Below are 19,477 nucleotides of genomic sequence, written 5' to 3'. Positions count from 1 at the left end.
GCGGTACAATTTCAAATAATGTAGACACTACCAAAAAATGCAAAATGGCGACCTCTGTGTATCGTAGGCGAACCCGCGTGCCACAAGACATTTGTAGGTGAATTACTGTATTTTGTACACAAGTACGACATTAAAAAGTGTCATAAAAAAAAAATTAAGTGAATATTATTGTAGTGAAGAGTGGTGAAAACTAATTAGAATTTCGCGAGCGTTTGGAGAGTTCTGAAAAGGCGTTTCAGAAGAAATCTACAAAAATGGGGAAGAAGCAGCATCAAAAGGATAAAATGTACGTTGAACACATATTTTTAGGTTATCAATAATTATGAAGTTTACAACAATTTCCTCAACGTTTTTGCATAAAATTTCGGTATTGCTCTTCAGGTACTTGACGTACACCGAGTGGACGACTCTATATGGTGGAAAGAGGACAGGGGACGACTTCAAAACGTCAGAAGATACAACTTTTCGACATTTACCCTTTAATCACTGCTGTGTGAGCTTACAGCCCTTCGAGCACCCTTACTGTGACTCTCAGGGCAATATTTTTGAGCTGGAGCCACTTTTAAACTACATCAAACAGTTTAAACATAATCCAGTGACTGGCAAACCCATCGACGTCAAGAGTTTGATCAAATTAAATTTTTCAAAAAATGCTGAAGGTGAATACCATTGTCCAGTGCTATTCAAAGTATTCTCACGACACACGCATATTGTCGCTGTTAAAACTACTGGAAATGTTTTCTCCTACGAGGCGGTGGAACAGTTAAACATAAAAACAAAAAACTGGAGGGATTTAATCAATGACGAACCTTTTACCAGAAGTGATTTGATTACGATTCAGGACCCAACTAATGTGTCAAAATTCAATCTCTCGAGATTTCATCACATTAAAAATAATCTCAGAGTGGAAGATGCAGGTGAATATGACTCCACACATGCTGGCTATATTCTACTATGGTAGGGTATAGTAACGAGGCCAATTTGAAATGACTTAAATTACTCACTAGCAACTAATTGAGTGATTCTCTATTCTCAGATACCGTTCGAGATCGTAAAAATCCAAATGCAAGATTGAAAACAATTTCCATGGAAACACGAGAGACTTTAGCTGAGTTGAAAAGAGATTATAAACCAACAGAGAAAAAAGAGGAAGCAGCAGCAATAGTTGCTGATAAGTTTAATGCGGTAAGAGCATTTCTTTTCAAATTTTATGGAAATTCACAAAATGTGAATTGCTTTTTACCCATCACTATAAGCTATGGTTCATTAGGACATTTATTTATTCAACTTTTTTTATTCTATTCTTTAATAAGGCTCACTATTCTACGGGTGCAGTAGCAGCAGGTTTCACGTCTACAGTAATGCCTCGAGAAACTATGCACAAAGCAGCTGTGGTCGATGAAGATCTGGTGAGATACGAACGAGTGAAGAAGAAGGGATATGTGAGGATTGTAACAAACTTCGGTTCATTGAACGTAGAATTGTTTGCTGATCTAGTGCCTAAAACATGTGAAAACTTCATGAAACATTGCCAAAGTGGTTATTACAACAATACAAAGTTTCATCGATCTATAAGAAATTTTATGGTGAGTAAAGGACCGCATAAGACGGAAATTTTTCATTTAAAACATTAAAATTGATTTTTATGTTAGATTCAAGGAGGAGATCCCACGAATACGGGAAATGGAGGTCAATCGATTTGGGGGAAACCTTTTGCTGATGAATTCAAGCCGAATTTAGTGCATCAGGGTCGGGGCGTACTTTCAATGGCCAATTCTGGCCCGAATACTAATGGCTCTCAGTTGTAAGCATTTATTTATTTTTCAATAGGCAGTGAATACTTGAGACAATTCATTCGATATCAAAAATATATTTATCCATTTGCTTTCAGTTTTATTACATTTCGATCCTGTCGTCACCTAGATCGTAAACACACGATTTTCGGGAAAATCGTAGGTGGAATGGAGACTCTGAATGCAATGGAGAAGATCGAAGTGGACAACAAGGACAGACCTATTGAAGATATTATTCTGCAAACAGCTCAGATATTTGTGGATCCATTTCAAGAAGCAGATGAGCTCCTAGCTGCCGAGAGAGCTGAGGAGCTGGAGAGAGCTGCGAAAGAGGCTGAGCGATTGAAATCCGGGAGAAAAGCCGATGATGACGGTGTTCTAAAAGCTTACAGGTCTGGGGTAGCAAAATATCTCCAGCCAGGATCCAGTTTAGAGTGAGTATCATGATTTTTCACTTTCATTTCTTTATTTATTCATTCGACCAAGAAGTACATTGTTACATAGAGAATTATTATCATTGCCAATTCCAATAAATCTTGAATTTTTCAGGTCCTCAAAGGTGGAGGGGCCTTTAAAGAAGAAGAGAAAAGGAGGTTCTCAAGTGCTGGACAACTTTTCTAGTTGGTGAATCAGAGGAAACTCCCATTTCCGAGTGTTACACCATCAAAATTAATTTTCTGTGAATAAATGAATCATATTTATGATAATAGACGTTTTTATTCAGTCATTCCTCTCCCTCTTCTCTCGTAACACAACTTGCTCTTGCAACCATTTTTCCTCCTCAGTTCACTAGAAATTGAACAAACTGACAAAAAATGTAGTTCAAATTTTTTTAATATTATTTTGCAGCCGGAAACACTTAATTGGCTAATTAGTCGGACGTAGCCGGATTGGAGCGATAATCAGATAAGACTAAACGAGAAAAATCTTTTAATTTATGTAGAGAATCCTTGGAACCGGATCCACCATGTTTGTTTTCTTCAGTCCCTCCCAGACAACTCAGAGTCAGCAGTGGAGATTTTATTTCTCGTTCTTTCGTTCCTCTTGTGCCTATAGACTCCGGAAAAGTGAATCACTGTGACATTTGTTCATTGAGACGGAGGGACAACCATTTATCGAAGTAAAATGGATGATTTGGGTGAGTAAATACACACTTAGAATTCTAAGTCACTTTATAACCTCAAATTATCTCCCAAATAAAATTTCAAGGATTGATTTTATCCTCATTACTCATCGTAGTTTATTGGTCTTCCAGGAGAGGCAGAATTTATATGATTTTTTTCTCTGGACATGTTATTGTTTTTCGCAAGGGAAAATGATTGTTGATTTTTTGTTGTTTATTCTGTTGTCAATTTACACAAACCCCGGGAAATTTAAAAGATTTGGATTTTTCACGTTCTATTGTGGGTCTCCATGGCAGTGTGAGTGAGTCAGGGCTAATTTTAGATCTTGCTGACATTTATTATCAGAGAATGTATTATCGGAAGTTTCTACTTTTGCGGACAAATGCCTACTCTTCATGGTTATCGTTTCGTGACCTTCACAGATGGGAAGGGAGAGTGGTGGACATATCTACGGGTCCAGGGTTCTGTCAGAGCCTGACCTTTACCATAATTCCCGGTCCATTGGGCAAAGGGATGCATTTTGTTACCAATAAAAAAATCTGAGTTCCGGAACTGTGATATTGGCATGTAGCAAGCACTAATTAGAAGCAGGTGAAATCCAAGTCAACTGATTAATCAATTGAAACGGCACGAACAGTGGCACAAACCCTTTGGAAATAGGGAAAGCACTGGAGCCAGGTTAATGACACTCAACTAAAAAGTTGAACAATGAAAAGCAACAAGACTTTTGAGATGAGATAATCCGGTAGTATTTCGTCAGGCTCTCAGTATTTATTTTTAACCGTAAAATCCCGACACTCAGACTTCCACGACAGTCCTCTTGAAACTGAACATTGTTGGATGCTGTAGGCGTGTGTGTAAACGTTTCATTTTGTCGGGTCAAAGCGTCGGTAGTTGCTTTCGTATGACTTGTTGTTCACTCGTAACGTTTAGAATGCTCCAAATCTCACCGGGTTAATATGTGAATTCATCGTGTTCGTGGGAAATTGTTCAAAGAAATCGTCGAGACCTCGTGGTCGTAGGCAACAAGTGTCTGTTCGTTAATTCTCCTAAGCCGGAGGGTTAAAAAAAGCTCTTTCATGGACGTTAATACAACAACAATATGACGTAAAATGATGATAAATTACTGAACTATTTTCTCTCACTTTTAGAAGACATTTTCGGGATCGCCAAAGTGATAAATAATAAATTCGTTATTTTGGTAATTTAGTGAATGGGAAAATTCTATTTAACAAGAATTGTTGGGGATTAATTAATTGTTGTCACGATGGATAGAACAATGTATGGAAAAGTTCATCGCGGAGCCACGTACATACCATATAGGATTACCTCTAAAAAAGCGGAAGCTCCTGGCTGTGAGTGTTTTATTTTATTCATTTGTGAGGTATTTAATAGTGCATTTCACACCCGAGCCTTGGGAAACAGATCACCTTTCCCCACGTACAAGTTTGTCTTCCCAGCGGAGACGTGATTAGATTTAAAATATGAATAAACACAAATAAATATATTTATTTACAATATGAATTTGGTAGATCTCCAACCATTCCACAAGTTTAGATATTTTATATAAAAGTTAAATTTATCAGATGTTCATTCATTATTAATTTCGTCCTTAATTTTAGAAACCAGTGAATTTAATATTCCGTGATACCATTTGCAAGTCAAGAAAATGCAACACAGGCAGAGTGTCTCGATGATTTGGCATGGTCTCGCCTGGTAATGAGATTTAATAATAATTCAGTAACACGAGGACTCCATGACGTTCCACTGTCCCTTTAATAATTCGTTGAATTATATTCTCTAATTGAGATACGTTACTGACTGGTTAATCATCTCTTTCTCCCCAAGTTATGTAATTAAATTGGTTCTGTAATCAGGATAACCTTGCAACACATGTTAATACGTTTGCAACGAATAATGCAGCCATTGAGGTTCACGTAGAGTCGTGTAATTTTTTTTTAATTAATGCTTCACATGTATTAGCACTCGGAAAAAGTAATTGAGTAAATACATCATTAATAAATTATATAATCCGGGAATGGAATATTTGCGATGCTTTCAATAATCGTTAAACCTTTCTAGTAGTAAATAGTCAGTTTTCATTTGAACTCGAAATTCACTGTCAAACCAAAATAGATCGTTGGTCATTAGTGGAATGCTTGACAGACAAGACGAAGTAAACGGGTTCGTAATGTTGATGGTAGAGAACATTGAACCCTCATAGCCCACGCTAAATTATTATCGCAGATGCTGTCTGCCAAATGAAAATTAAAATCTATTTTATCAGCTGCAGTTAATATTCGCACGTATCATCTGCAGAGGGCGTGACTCTTTTCCCTCCCCAAAATATAAAAAAAATATTATTTCACTTTCATGTTACTGGTATTTCTGTATCGAAATCGTCCCACAATGATTTCAAACGCCCGCGTAATCCCATGATTGGAAATATCTGACGTCACTGCTGGAACTTCTACATGAGAAACCTACATAAGCATACCACAGTCTTTTGGATTCATTCGAATCGGTTGCACTTCACTAACGATTCATTTAATTTATCGCTACCATCATCCATTTAACTTGTGGTGAATTTCAATGAATCTTCCAGTGTTATACGAATATCGTTTCTAACGTGCTTTAATTTATTGTTAAAAAATAATTAAAGCGCCAGGAATTTATCGATCAGCTACTGAACATGATGATGATGACGGGTGAGTCTCATTTATGACGGAGATGTTATAATCATTTCATCAATACGATTTCGATCTATTGAAGAAATCTGAACTTCTATTAATTCGGTAAAAGTAAGTCCAGTGGAATATACAGACACAGGATTTTTTCCAGAATTTTTGCGGGGCGGGAAAATGAAGGAATTTTGAAATGTGATGAGTTGCGGTTGCTGACATATAGGAAGGAAGGGCCAGTTGATGATGTTTTCTGACATTTATTCGTGATTTCGTGGGTGGGTAAATCCACCAATCCTTGACGTTAAATTTCCCCGAGGTTCGTGTCCATATACGAGTCGTAGAAACCGATCATTCACGGCCTCCGCACCCACGTGCCTCTAGCCGTTAATATTCGAACGTTCCCGACAACATCAGACGATAACAATGCGCTCGATGCAATTAATAAGTATTTTTAGATATCCATGTGGTCATTTGGGCACGGCCTGTATTAATGCACAGTGATGTTATCAAATTATACAGTCGCCGCTTACTGAATATTTATCGGTTAATCGAGGAATGTCCAGACATATTTACAATTTTTTATTCTTTACAACGAACGGAGGAGGGATGAGGGAGGAGGGGGATCTTCAGAGAGAAAATAAGTGATTGATTAGATTCCAGGGGAAGAGGATCAATCGTGTGTTTATTGTGTCCTGGTCCATTGGGAAACGATACATTTTTTTTTCGAAATTCATATCTATACACCACTACGTTGGTTTATTTTTAGTATGTAGGTGAAATGTTAACTCAGTTTCGTGGATGCGATAAAGACAGAAGTAGTACTCCTAGCCATTCTCGATATATATTACCCCAACACGCTGATTCATCTTTGACTGCACAACTTACACAATGAAGCAACATAAATGAGATGAGAGTGTGAGAGAGAGATAGTGAGACTTTGTGTTAACGTTGAAATACAAATGTGAACGCGCTTTTTGGTTTCTAAGCCCCTTCAGAGGCAGAGGTTAGTGTATATCTTTCGCGGAGTCTTGTCAGACATCTTTTTCTACTGTCAACATTTGGTATCACTCTGTTCATCGTTTTTGGTTCAGTCTTCGACGGTTTAAAGATTTTTTCGTTCCATTGCGATCAATTTTGTGAGATCAATTGCCAGTGATTGACCTTAATTAATTTTTCGTTTAGACTTGTGCTGACGTCTTCTAGCATCTGAAGAAAAATAGAACAGAATTTTTGCTCTCGGACTGGAAAGACGGAGTTGTTTAATTTCTTCCAGTCCCGGGGATTCATGTGGGCTACTTTTTTTTTCAGTGACTTGTTTGGGTTTTTTATTTGTAGAAATTTTAAGAGATGGGATTTTAATAAGTTGTTTATGTTGAAAGTGTCTGCGCTTTTTGCGCTCCAATTCTCAATTTATTTTTGGGATTTTCAGTGTCCCTAGTTGTGTGAGGCAGTTGGATTGATATATTAACACTTTACAAAATTTTGAATCTTTCAAAAAAAACAGGGAAGTCAAATCGATCATTGGCAATTGATTTCTCAAAATTATAGGAATTTCTTGCATAGATTCGGAGGAAAAGAGAATGAATATTGCATAATCCATTGGAGTATTGTGCAGTGATGTTATTTTTAACAACACAGCTGAAATAAATGTTTGAATTTCACATGACTTTCGTAAATATTTTTCGAGCACTAAAAAACATTCAATAAAATCAAAATTTGCCGGAAATTCACATAAACAAATGTCTGGCCATTTAAATTCATTGTTGAGAGCCAGACATTTGTTTATTCTGGGTCTGAAAAATCTTTCTACAAAGTGTGTGGGATTTTTACTTACGTTTTTGCTGTAAAATCCTTGATTTGCTCTCTTTTTATTGTTCGAATAGCTGAAATCGCAAAATTATTAAGTAGAAATGAGTCTTGCAAGATCTATTTCACCAGTGGTTCCCCTGAGTCCCAATCGTTTAAAGACGATTCAAAAACATGAACCGTGGGAAGACCACATTGGTAAGTTACAAAATCAAAGTAAAATAGAGATAACAGGATTTTTAAAATAATTTTCCTCAGGACATACCAAGTGCGTTGAATTTGCGAAGTCTGGAATTCCTCGTGAATCCAGTCAAGCCACTCCGGAAGAAGAGATAAGGCGTTTTAAACTCGTGGTTTTCATTCTACTTTCTTTTGATTCCAACGTATCGGAAATTCTCCCACTACTTCACGGTCTTCGCTGTATTACCACGACGAAACGACCGGCACACTCGCCAATGATCCACCCCACACCCACATAGTCACTTCATTTTTTATTCATTCACGAAGAATGATCCAAGTGCACCTTATCACGTGATTCTCTGATTTTTCCGCGTTACTCTGCTATCAGTGGAGAATTCAGTGTTTTAGTCATTTTGTCGATTGTTAATTGTGTTATTGTCGTGTTTTTTTTGCGATTATGGCGAGCACTTCAAGAGATTGTTCCGAATTAATTGAGAATTGTGGATTTCGCGACCTCGGTAAGATTCCAGTTCATGTCAACAGTTAATTTTATCTGTAATCATCAGCTTGATGAATTGCTAGGTCATTAGAATTTTTCCTTATCACACTATTCTTGATTTAGAAAAAATATTTCTTATTGATAATTAATGATTGACATTCTTGGGTATTGGGTGATAGTTTCTAAGAGCAACAACATTTTTTCATTTTGTTTGAGAATTATTTATGGGCTCTCGAGAATTTTATAATTAATCTACTGACATCAGTTAGTTTATTGCGTGCTACTACTCCAATACATGACTCAAGTTCAGTCAATTTTGTTAGATCACGAGTCAGTGGAACAAAGTGCATACTCAACTTTTTTTGAAATACGAACGACTTATTGAAATGCAAATGACGTGGATTATTTGCCACGCAAGCATGTGGCTTTTTCTCCTTATGATGAACCTAGACGTCAGTTGCTGGATAGATTTGGCTCCGAGCTATAAATTCCGAACTGTTATTTTGTCCATATTCTGAAGAGCTGTTGGTAACGGTTGGACAATAATTGCCCAAACGTTGTCACAGTAGTTCACAGAAGTTATTGAGCAAATCGTGGTGAGGTAGCTAGAAATCTCCTAGAGAGGAAGGGAAAACCGGTGCCGTTAGTCTGACCAAAAGGGGACAAAATTAATTAAAAATGACGTTGTGATTTGTTTCAATGGATTCACGTCATCGGCATTGTGGTAATACCCTGTAGAGTACTGAGGATGTGGTACAAATTTCCCAATAAGAAGGTGATGTCATTCTCAGTTCCATTGAACTTGATTATGAACGCCGTTCGTGAGGTTTCTCGACTTGAACAGAATAGATAATTTTCGAGATATTCTCCAATATCGAGAATTGAAATTTATTGGTTGTTAGCAATTATCAATTGTCATTCGATTTTATAGCAGAGAAGGAATACGAGAGATCATTTTACAAAATCAATTCTAAGATTCCTAGAAAAATCATCGTTATTATTAAAATTTTGGGACTAATGACATTTTGTAAAATAAAAGATTAGAATATAAAACTCAATAAATTTCGAAATTTCAATCCTTGAATGTTTATGATTTTTATGAATGTTATTTCATTAATTGGTTGAATTTATTATTTTCAGATGCATTGCTGGCTGACCTGCAGAATACCATTTCTCCTGAGGGAGCTCATCAACACCACCACGTGGGTAACAACGCGACCCCGGGTTACGGTTCCCTGAATGGATCCAGAAATCATGGGGTAAATGTGTATCGGTCTTACGACACTCGAACTTCTGCACTTCCACCGCAGTCGGTAAGTTAGAAAATGTCCCATTCACTAACTCCTTTTAGATTTACAAATTGTTTGCAAATAAAAATTGCAAAAAATATATATCGCATCCAATTCGGAATAACACAATTAACATTATTATTTTTATCGATAAAGTAGTAATTTCGCCACACCCAATTGGAAATATAAAACAGTAGGTGGCGCCAATAAGTTGCAAACTTGTTGCTGATATTTCGCGGATGTGACCTTAGCCCGATTTGAATCTTCCGACGAACGCAAATACGAAAATCTTTGGAAATTGGCAAACGCGTATGTTCTGCAAAGTGCGGATTGAAAATATCTAAATGATGATTGATGGGGAGATAGATAGAGGTCAAGACAACAAACCTTCTTTGTTAGAGAACGACGCAACTTCCTCGAGGACAGACGTCTTATCACGTGAGAATTGGCACAGAACCCTGTCGCGATAATTAAACGTAATAATTAGAAGTCAAGTTCTAATACTTCTCATGTTATGTGTCCACCCTCGATCTCAGAACTGCATTGAACAAATTTGCACGTCTTCTCTTGAGCACGTCAGCTCCTGGGTCGAGCAACCCGTAGTTAATTGCAGAATATTTTCCTTTGTCGTTATGGTTTTACTTACATTCGTGGGTAGAGAAAGAAACGGGTAGTTCGAAGAACTTTTCCTATCGATTTCAGTTCCATTCGCCTGACGCACCTGGCAGTTTCCCTCAGAAACCATTGATTTTCATGTTCTAGGGCTCGGACTTATCTATTATTCATTGCAAGTCGTTGCAACCACTTCTGTGCATTGTTTCAAATTGAATTGAAATACTCCTTGATAAAACGTAATGAAGAAAAACTGCTAGGAACGGATTATTTGAGAGCCATGTAACTTAGTTGTGAGACAAGACTCAATGTGTCGTCAATGTGTCATTATTTTTACCTTCCAATAAACCTAGTCAAGAACATCAAATTTCCAAATGAGAATCAACCTTGGCAAGTGAAAAACCTTTGAAACGTCATTCCATGCCCAATTGATGCAAATTCACCCACGTACAACTCTATTTCATATCAAAGACAATTTGTTTCAGAGCCACTTAACGTGACATACTCCAAAATAAACTCTACTTGATATTATCGTTATTATTGCAGTTGGTGAGGAAATTTTCCTCATCGCAGGAACATTTAATTAGCCCGGAAATGTTGAATTCGTTAAAAATATTAATATCTGATTCAATAATTATCTCGACATATCAATCACATGGTAAAAGTAATAACTATAGACAACGATTCAAATCTTGTTTTCTTCCTCTTGTATATTCCTGCGTTATTGAACTTTAAGCATAAAATTTTATTTTTAGCTTAACCCAGTTGATATTTATTTTCGTCCATTTTATTGGGATATAAATGGAGAAATGTTGAAATTTATTAGGGAATGAAGGTTCAGAGGTTGAGGATTAGTGTTGACTGATGAGGAAATAAATGACTTTGTTGCGGAAAATATTCATATATTTTTTTTTTTGAAAACTATCGACGCTCCTCTGACATCATCATTCCGAATAATGTGTTTCTTTGGCACACGACACGACGGACACGCTCCCAACAGTCAAAACAACAGAGAAGCTACACCTGTTTTGCGTTTTATCACATTTCTAAAAATTTCATAAAAAATTAACTAATAAAAAAATATTTTTGGACATGTCACAAGACTTGATCCCCCCTCCCGCGCAGTTCAAGAACTCAGTGTACTTACCATCGCCTTTTCTGATACACCATGAGCCTATGAGAGAAATTGCGATTACGAATTACTGCCAACAGATCTAAATTATTGGTAAATTATTTTTATTCCAGCCGACTTATCAGAACCGAGAGGTAATTGAGGAAGCTGTAACAACAAGTGTATCTCAACCTTCCGGGAAAATGCCATCACTGAACAACAACCTTTCAGAACTTGATACACTTCTTCAGGATCTCAGCAATGCACGTTACAATTCTCAGTTTCAAGAACGAGGTCAGTCAGCATTGATCACTATAATTATAATGCAATGACTATCTATTTATTTTATTTATTTATTATGTATTGGTTATGGAACCCATGTGCTTGCATTTATGTACGTCTATGTCGTGGTTTTTCCATTAGACCCTAGATCGGCAATCGCAGGACAGAATGGCGGAGCCGGCAGTCCCATGATGCGATCATCAAGTAGTTTGTCAACATCCAGGCCTACTGTTGATTCCCTTCTCGAGGAATTGAGCACTGCTGTACCCTATGTGTAGGTGAAATAATGCCTCACGTTTAAGTTTACGTGCCGTAATTCCGGGGTAAACTGTTTAAACCCGAGTTTTCCAGCCTTTTTTATTTTTTAAAGAATTAGCAAACAAATGTCGAGATTTCCATTCCGATAAGTCACTCGAGTCCTTTCCGTTTGAAAATAATTGCGAAATAATCGGCAACTTTCGATTGATTTGATGGTCTTTCACTTCTTAATTCCTGAATTGTTTAAAACGTTGCGAAAAAAATATCACGAGAAATTCTATGAATTTTTAAAGTGAATATCCACAAGAGGGACGTGTCAAAGTGACAGTTCAGGAAACGTCGACCGAGGTCCAGCCCGTGTACGAGCCCATGTCTTTCTCGCACAATGAAGTACATCGGGGATTTTCCAACGGCCATGCGGCAAGTAGTGCAACCAAGGAACTGGACGACCTCATGGCATCGCTCTCCGAGTTTAAGGTAAGAAGACTCCATCGAGTTACGTTTTTTCGCAAACACGATTTCGAGGGAATAACATTGAAGTTCAAGGTTCGGTCTGACGGGCTTTCGGCTCGAAGTTATATAGATGATGATTTATAATTATCACGAATACTAGGAACCTGAAGAAAAAAATGAGATATTCATTTTTATAGATCATTGACGTCTGTTGTCGACCGTAAGGGCTTTTGTCACGAAATCGTGATTTAAGACAGTTTCTAGTGATATTTTTAACAGAACTGGCAACAAGAAAAATGTTACAGAACTTCTTTTTGTTATGCCTGTCATTCACCCTGGACACGTCGGCATAATGACCATAAACTTATCAAGTAGAAGAAGTTTCGAGCATATTGTCCATTTCCTGTCCGATTCGTGTCTTCTGAATGACAACTGAAGGGAAGTGTTGACAATGTCAGTCGAATTTAGTGATTGCAAAAATCATAACAGGATCGATCAATCAATATGCAATGCAGCAAGTCTGCTATTGCATGACCAATAAAGTTGCAGAATTTTATAACTCGTCGTAATGAAAGCAAAAGGCAGAACTAGCTCCCAATTTTTTGCGCGAAAAAAAACTATCACAGTGATATGAAAAAAAAACTACCAATGATTTTTCGTGTTGAATACTGTAGTCAATCCCACGCGGTTGTTAAGCCAATCGAGTTTATGTTTAAAATCGCTCCTCTGCCCATTCTTGGCTGGCCATGTTACCGAAATAGCTGAAACTGTGAAGGAATCACAGGCAAAATTGACGGAGAAGTGGGAGGGGGGAACTAAAAATCACAGAGTTGAGTGAGAACACTGAAGCAGAAGCTTTCAGTCGGTCTCGGAAGCTCGTCGAGATCACTAAGGTGATAAAAAAAAGCCCTGGAACTTTTAAAAAGCAAATCAGCCATTGGAAATTTTTAAGACTAAAATTTTCACCAGAAAACAATCGCTCAGATAAATATTATCAACTGGTTTTTATTCCAGATCAACTCAGGAAGTCATCAGCTACAACTGGTGACAGATTCACCTTACGCAAAGCCTAACAAAGCTACGAAGAGTAGTCCAAGTCCATTGCCTCAAGAGCCAACTCCGGCCCAGACACGAATTCACATAACTGAGACCCAAACATCCCATCAATACCAACCCCAACAGGGCGAGAGTAGTCACACGACCACTCACATCAGACAGAACCAGTTGGATTCTATGCTTGGTAATCTCCAGGCAGACATGAGTAGACAAGGTGTCACTACAACTCAGAAGGGGTGCTGCAGTGCTTGCGAAAAGCCTATTGTTGGCCAAGTAATAACAGCACTTGGAAAAACATGGCATCCGGAACATTTTACTTGCACTCATTGTCGTGAAGAACTGGGGACTAGGAATTTTTTTGAAAGAGAAAATCATCCTTACTGCGAGAATGATTACCACAATTTGTTCTCACCGAGATGTGCTTATTGCAATGGACCGATTTTGGATGTAAGAGTCGCAGATATAACCCATCATGATGGTCAATCGTTAAATTATCTAGGTGCTGAGTGATGCTGTACGAAAATATCCATCGACTTGTATCGTTAAAAAAAATATCTCTGCGACTGAAGTCACTGAATATCTTCTCCGGACATCACTCACTGCCAATGAATTGAAAGCCTTAATCTTGTAGAGAATTGAAATTTCGAGAGAAGAGAAAGAGGACTATTATTTTAAAGACTTCATGGAAATTTTTAAATATTTATTTTTGGTTTCTAGAAATGTGTAACAGCATTGGAGAAGACTTGGCACACCGAGCATTTCTTCTGTGCTCAATGTGGAAAACAATTCGGTGAAGAAGGTTTCCATGAGAGAGATGGTAAACCATACTGTCGTGAGGATTATTTCGATATGTTTGCACCGAAATGCGGTGGTTGCAATCGTGCTATCATGGAGAACTACATCTCAGCCCTCAATAGCCAGTGGCACCCTGATTGCTTCGTTTGCAGGGTATAAAAACATTTCAATTTATTTCTTTCATTAAATTTTTTCTACGTTTTCAGGAATTGGCTGTGTGAGCACTCTTGATGTGATAACATCATCCTCTTGAATTTTAAGATTTTTTTCAGCAGCCAGACATTTGTGGAGAATTAAAAAAATATTTTAATATGTCCACAATTGACATGTATTTATGCCACCTGTAATCACCGGGGTACAATATTCTAGGACTGCAAGAAAGCTGTCTCTGGAAAATCATTCTACGCCATGGAGGGCAAGCCCGTCTGTCCAAAATGCGTGGGGGTAGATGAGGAAGAAGAGGAAGAAGGAGAAGAGGCTTAAACCATTTATGAATGTTTTTCTTTTCATTTTTTTGTTCAACATCACCGCTTGAGATACTCAAGACGTATTCCTCATACCCAAATGCCCATTGGACTCCAACATGTGGAGACCTTCCCCAAAAAAAGAAGTTAATTTTTATTTTTATTTTTATATGAGGAGAAAACGTCTCGTTATCAATTTCAGAGAATGACCATTTCTATCGCACCCCAGAGAAATGATGAATTTATGAAGATAAAAAGCCAACACACGAAAAAAATCTATGCGCACACAAATCAAAGGGAAAATATATTTTTGTCCGAATTTTTCATAGATATTTATTAATCTATAATTGTAACATGTATTGAATGATTAAAAAAAACAAAAAAAAACAAAAAAAACACAAACAAACAAAAACAATACAAAGCGAAATGTAATGAGGAGGCACAGGTGTTGGTGTCCCCATTCTTAAGCTTTTTGTTTCTCTTTGAGGATGTGCCCTTGACTCTCGATATTCAGGGGCACACTAGAGGCGACCTTGACCCTCTAGGTCCATCTACGTTCCGAGGAGACAGCTTTCTAGTTTATGTCTTTATGCACTTCTCATTTTATATTTGCAATGCCAAATTTTCCTGTCGGATTGACAATTTTTGGCTATCAATTGACAAGAATAAAATTCCCAGATCCAAAATTAGAAACAACAGGAAAATTGCGTCTTCTTTACATTATTTTTACATAATTGCAATTTGTTATATTTTCCCTATGGTTAGTGCAAGGTTTCTGAGGTCATCTAGTCAAGGTCGCCTAGACCTAGACTTCATTGAAGACTGTCAAGTTATGTAGGCGTTGAGATGATGGGAGGGTGGATAGGTGGGCGGAATGGGAAGATTAAATTTTTAGGGTTTTTAGGATGTTATGTAGTCATAAGTGAATACTGGGGTTTTGGAGATTTGCCAAACTCTTGAACCATTATTTGACAGAGTGCTTACACGTTTTTTGATGAAATACGGAAAATGTTTGGCAAAGTCGCGAAATTGTCGTTAATGCCGGTGGGACAGTTGTGCTTTCACTTGTGATTTTTATTTCGAATGGAAGCATTGTACTCGTCAAGTTTTTAAAGTCTGTAATTTTAATTGGACATTTTGTAGAATCCAGATTTTTTTTTCAGGACTGCCGGCAAAAATTCCAGGGTGGTTCATTTTTCGATCACGAGGGCCTTCCCTACTGTGAAACTCATTACCATGCGAAACGAGGGTCTCTATGCGCTGGATGCCATAAACCAATAACAGGTAGTTAATTTATAAGCAATAGTCATGGTTACTGAACAAATTCCTGTGGCTGTCTACTCTCTATTTTATACCCTAATCAGTAAGTACATTCCACATGGTTTATTTTTCTATTGTTAGGTCGTTGCATCACGGCAATGTTCAGGAAATTTCACCCCGAGCACTTTGTCTGCGCGTTCTGTCTGAAGCAGCTCAACAAAGGAACATTCAAGGAACAGAATGATAAGCCCTACTGCCACGGCTGCTTCGAAAAGCTCTTTGGTTGATCCTCTAGAAAGCTTCAGAAAAATTATTCGCAAAAATTTTAAAGAAGTCCCATCATTGAAATTACAATGAGGAAATTTTGAAAATACTAATTGCTGCAATACAGGAGATGAATTCCTCTTAAATTCTTTTAAATTTATTATATTTATGACGATTATTTTTTCCTAGAATTTTAACGAATTTTCAATAGCCAGTAGGGCTTCAGAACAGACAAAATATGCCCATTAATTCTCTTGACTGAATTCTAGTGAAAAAATAATCTGAAAGATACCCCTCGAGATGCAAAAATGATCGGGCATTTCCCTCTTCTCGTCCCCCGAAGAAAAATCGATTTATATTTTTATTTAGGATAATTAATGCAAAGCTCATTTGATATCTGCATGAACTATATAAAATAATATTTACAATCAATTGAAATTTCTATCACGGCAACTTCCCATTTGTTAACAATTAATAAATATTCATTGAATCATATTCAACCACCCTATCCATGAGTAATTAATAAATCTTGGTTAACGCTGAAGGAATTGTTGTGTATAACGGAAATATGACGTTCATTTATTGATAAAGAGCTTGTCGAGAAATGGCCAATCATTCCAAAGCTCGTGGGGTATAACTAACAAATATTTATGTACAGTTATCATTACTTCTTGATTAATTTTGAAGTTCTCTTATTTTGGAATTGATTTTTTAACGTGACGGAGGGAAGCGAAATGTTATTATTATGAAGTTTTAGAACTAATAGATATTTTCAGTTGCAATTTATGGTACTATTAATACAGTATTAGATAATAAACTCAAGCTATGAAATTAGTTGTTCGATGAGAATGCCAAATAGCGATTAAAAAATCTACAGTGTCAATAATTGTGCGAACTTGATTTAACTGAACAGAAAAGTGAAATAGAAATTGAAAAACCAAGTTTTATATGAAATCAGGCTCCAGATTGTTTATTTGGCTTTGTACAATCAACAATGTTGTTTTTTAAGTAAACATTGATAATCCTAAACATTAAGAAAATGTTCAATAAATACAGGACCATTAAAAGATTTTAACCTAATTCAATTGAAAATCCCACAACGAGGCTTATCTTTTCAATATCATTTTACACACAGAAAACACCAAAACAAAATTCGTAAAAAGGAATGCTCAAGTAATTCAGCGGATACAAAAATATATAAACACTATTTTACACTTTATGTACATTTTTTTCATTATTAGAAAATTCGCCTTCGAATTGTCTTGATTAATAATTTAATTAAATTTAGAATGTGCCGGGAAAATAGTGAGAATGGGAAAAAATTGCATTTGCATTTTTTTAATGCAGTAGAAAATAGCTGAATTAATTTGGACAATTTATACATGCCCATTTTCAAAATTCCGACAATCGGGGCTTTGAAATTTATCAAGCAAGACTAGGGAACAAAATGGAGAAGCTCTCGTGCCAGGGGTCACCCAACTGCGCGACATTTGGACTCCTTTCCACTCTGGGCTCATCATGTGACTCATATCCACAGTCGTCATGTTTATACCTCAGATCAGAATCGTCCGAATGAACACTGCCTGGTGACAAACTATCAGAAATAGTGTAACCAGGTGAAAGTTGATCTTTGTACGAGTATTTTGGTGTTAAATGTGTGCTATCGTCACTGGAGACTTCCTGAACGCATTCCTGAATGGCGACATCATCCTCCCCAGTGCAAATGATGGTAATACAGTTTGTAGCCTCGTCGTAGGTTCCATAAACCGTATCGAGATCATTAGTAAGTGGTTCTTGCTTAATTTCACATTTTATCAGATCCTTCGGTCCGCCATAATTGGAATTCTTATCGGAATGGGTTCCAGCATTGCTGGAGCTAATTAAACTGTCATTATTTGTCTCTAAATTACTTGCAGGACTTGTGTAGACCAGTGGAAAACAATCTGGAACAGATTTCGATGAATAGGAGTTCTTCAAGCCTCCAGTGGTTGGACTGGTTTCCACATTTTCTGATGTCTCCCCCACCATTCTCTCTGTATTGTCATATTCTTCAGTGGTATCCTCCTGCCTGCTGTCTTTGTCATTTGCTCGATGAGAATTTGCTTCCACTTCAGCGGTAACCTCCCGCAGAAGGCTTTCAGCGAGCTCCTCGAGTCTGACGATGTAGTCGTCCCCTTGAAGATCTCCAAAGAGTTCATCGAGAGGAGGTAGAGGGTCAGTATCTTCAAGATTACCGTGGCATTTTGAGTCAGAGCTGGTGCCGATTGTGTTTTGCCACCCTGCGGCAGAGGGCTAGGGGATGCAGCAGATCCCAGTGTGGGCTTAACACAAGCGACACGATTCTGACACGATTCACAGTAACCTGCTGATTGTGATGCTGACTGCGAATTCGTCGTTGCACTCTTTGACTCGGACTTCAGACGTTCGGTCTCAGCCATCAGGGCTTCATTCTGTGAGCGCAGAAGAGCACACTCCTCGGAGAGGAGGTCATTCTGTTCGTGGAGGGCACGGACTGTTTCCTCGAGCTCGTCCAGCTTGGCCTTCTTGCGGTCTCGGGATGTCTGGGCTGCCACTCGGTTCTTCAGCTTTCTGCAATTTCATTTTTCATTTTTTAGTTTGATTGATTGACATTGATTTTAAAGCGAAAATAAAAATACTGAAGACAAAACAACTCAAGTACAAAGTCATGAACTGTGGACTTACTTTCGTTGTAATTTTTCCTCCCACGTGAGGTGATCAAGCCTCCTCTTCTTTCCCCTCAGCCATTCATCTGGTTTAACAATCTCACACGTCGAATCATCCATCTCCTCAATTTTCATTTTCCTCGTTTCCATCTTCGGTTTGGCTCCAAGAATCGAAGTCGCAAAATTTATTTCGTTGCTGAGTGCTGTCTTTTGCATGCCTTTAGGCAGCGTAATGATGACACTTCTCGGAAAGCTCATGATAAGCCATTAAATTCTGGAGGTTTCTACGATGGACGTTCAACTCTTCCACGTCTCTCAATTTCCAATTGTTTGTTTATGATTCTTCTAGTTAATTGTTGTGTTTCTCACGATATTCCACTTCCGGTAACTTCAAGAGACGATCGCAAACTGAATCCTTGCATCACTTCTGGAGAATCACGGTTATTTATTTCCTCCTTATGGTTTGGTTCTCCTCATGTTTCTGATGCAACTGTTGTGACGTCTGAATGTTGGTTATCGCGATTCGGGCGAATTGTTGGTGGTAGGAGGTAGGAAATTACGGTTCCGGAGGTGAAACGAAGTCTGATTGGTTGAAACGAGCAGTGAATTGATGTGGGCTTTTAGGATTGGTGACTAGCAACGCCACAACTGTAACTGTGTCGTCATGGTGATCTGTGTTGGGCACTTTCGAGGGTGGGGGATTCTTTTTTATTTTTAGGAAACGTTAATCAATTGGAGTGTACAACATACTCTATTGTTTCTTTCTACGTTTCAAAAATATTATTCCAATTCATAGATTAGAATAAGATACACTAGTGCCTTGAATACTCTCAGAGTTGCACATCTACAGAGGCCATAGACAG

General features: G+C 37.7%; 3 protein-coding genes and 1 long non-coding RNA gene across 11 annotated transcripts; 2 read left to right on the top strand and 2 right to left on the bottom strand.

The window, feature by feature from the left end:
* The first annotated feature begins 100 nt into the window (after nucleotides 1-100).
* On the top strand, nucleotides 101-2,483 carry LOC135160709 (RING-type E3 ubiquitin-protein ligase PPIL2). The gene is made up of 7 exons (XM_064117570.1): nucleotides 101-286; nucleotides 382-917; nucleotides 1,037-1,185; nucleotides 1,314-1,586; nucleotides 1,653-1,804; nucleotides 1,892-2,227; nucleotides 2,343-2,483. Exons 1-7 carry the CDS (start codon nucleotides 255-257, stop codon nucleotides 2,419-2,421), a joined length of 1,557 nt encoding a protein of 518 aa, XP_063973640.1. The 5' UTR covers nucleotides 101-254; the 3' UTR covers nucleotides 2,422-2,483.
* On the bottom strand, nucleotides 1,652-10,204 carry LOC135160730 (uncharacterized). Its single transcript, XR_010298618.1, has 4 exons — nucleotides 9,763-10,204; nucleotides 8,444-8,702; nucleotides 7,673-8,140; nucleotides 1,652-7,484 (listed from the first exon to the last, which is right to left on the bottom strand). It is a non-coding gene; the product is annotated as an uncharacterized LOC135160730 (long non-coding RNA).
* Nucleotides 2,790-17,000, top strand: LOC135160706 (leupaxin-like). Of its 8 annotated transcripts, XM_064117560.1 has the most exons (10): nucleotides 6,645-6,662; nucleotides 7,485-7,605; nucleotides 9,227-9,399; nucleotides 11,233-11,392; nucleotides 11,522-11,654; nucleotides 11,932-12,115; nucleotides 13,106-13,594; nucleotides 13,865-14,095; nucleotides 15,570-15,690; nucleotides 15,808-17,000. In XM_064117560.1, exons 2-10 carry the CDS (start codon nucleotides 7,512-7,514, stop codon nucleotides 15,951-15,953), a joined length of 1,731 nt encoding a protein of 576 aa, XP_063973630.1. In that variant the 5' UTR covers nucleotides 6,645-6,662; nucleotides 7,485-7,511; the 3' UTR covers nucleotides 15,954-17,000. The 8 variants fall into 8 exon arrangements, with proteins under 8 accessions (XP_063973636.1, XP_063973632.1, XP_063973635.1 ...); XM_064117566.1 differs by lacking the exons at nucleotides 6,645-6,662; nucleotides 7,485-7,605 and adding an exon at nucleotides 2,790-2,931; XM_064117562.1 differs by lacking the exons at nucleotides 6,645-6,662; nucleotides 7,485-7,605 and adding an exon at nucleotides 4,048-4,272.
* Nucleotides 17,001-17,754: 754 nt separating this feature from the next.
* Nucleotides 17,755-19,085, bottom strand: LOC135160716 (X-box-binding protein 1). The gene is made up of 2 exons (XM_064117580.1): nucleotides 18,634-19,085; nucleotides 17,755-18,519 (listed from the first exon to the last, which is right to left on the bottom strand). Exons 1-2 carry the CDS (start codon nucleotides 18,870-18,872, stop codon nucleotides 17,904-17,906), a joined length of 855 nt encoding a protein of 284 aa, XP_063973650.1. The 5' UTR covers nucleotides 18,873-19,085; the 3' UTR covers nucleotides 17,755-17,903.
* Nucleotides 19,086-19,477: the final 392 nt, after the last annotated feature.

The sequence above is a fragment of the Diachasmimorpha longicaudata genome, chromosome 3, assembly GCF_034640455.1.
Source record: "Diachasmimorpha longicaudata isolate KC_UGA_2023 chromosome 3, iyDiaLong2, whole genome shotgun sequence".
Lineage (NCBI taxonomy): Eukaryota > Metazoa > Arthropoda > Insecta > Hymenoptera > Braconidae > Diachasmimorpha > Diachasmimorpha longicaudata.
The sequence above is the reverse complement of the archived record's forward strand: the minus strand, read 5'-3'. Positions and strand labels throughout refer to the sequence as shown.

Bases quoted from the DNA above. Each gene is read 5' to 3' on its own strand.
- LOC135160709 (XM_064117570.1), top strand. From the start codon at position 255: ATGGGGAAGAAGCAGCATCAAAAGGATAAAAT. The intron at 1,587-1,652 runs GTGAGTAAAGGA...TTTTTATGTTAG, and splicing joins GATCTATAAGAAATTTTATG to ATTCAAGGAGGAGATCCCAC. The intron at 2,228-2,342 runs GTGAGTATCATG...TGAATTTTTCAG, and splicing joins CAGCCAGGATCCAGTTTAGA to GTCCTCAAAGGTGGAGGGGC.
- LOC135160706 (XM_064117560.1), top strand. From the start codon at position 7,512: ATGAGTCTTGCAAGATCTATTTCACCAGTGGTTCCCCTGAGTCCCAAT. The intron at 12,116-13,105 runs GTAAGAAGACTC...TTTTTATTCCAG, and splicing joins CATCGCTCTCCGAGTTTAAG to ATCAACTCAGGAAGTCATCA. The intron at 15,691-15,807 runs GTAGTTAATTTA...TTCTATTGTTAG, and splicing joins ATGCCATAAACCAATAACAG to GTCGTTGCATCACGGCAATG.
- LOC135160716 (XM_064117580.1), bottom strand. From the start codon at position 18,872: ATGAGCTTTCCGAGAAGTGTCATCATTACGCTGCCTAAAGGCATGCAA. The intron at 18,520-18,633 runs GTAAGTCCACAG...ATGAAATTGCAG, and splicing joins GAGGAAAAATTACAACGAAA to AAAGCTGAAGAACCGAGTGG.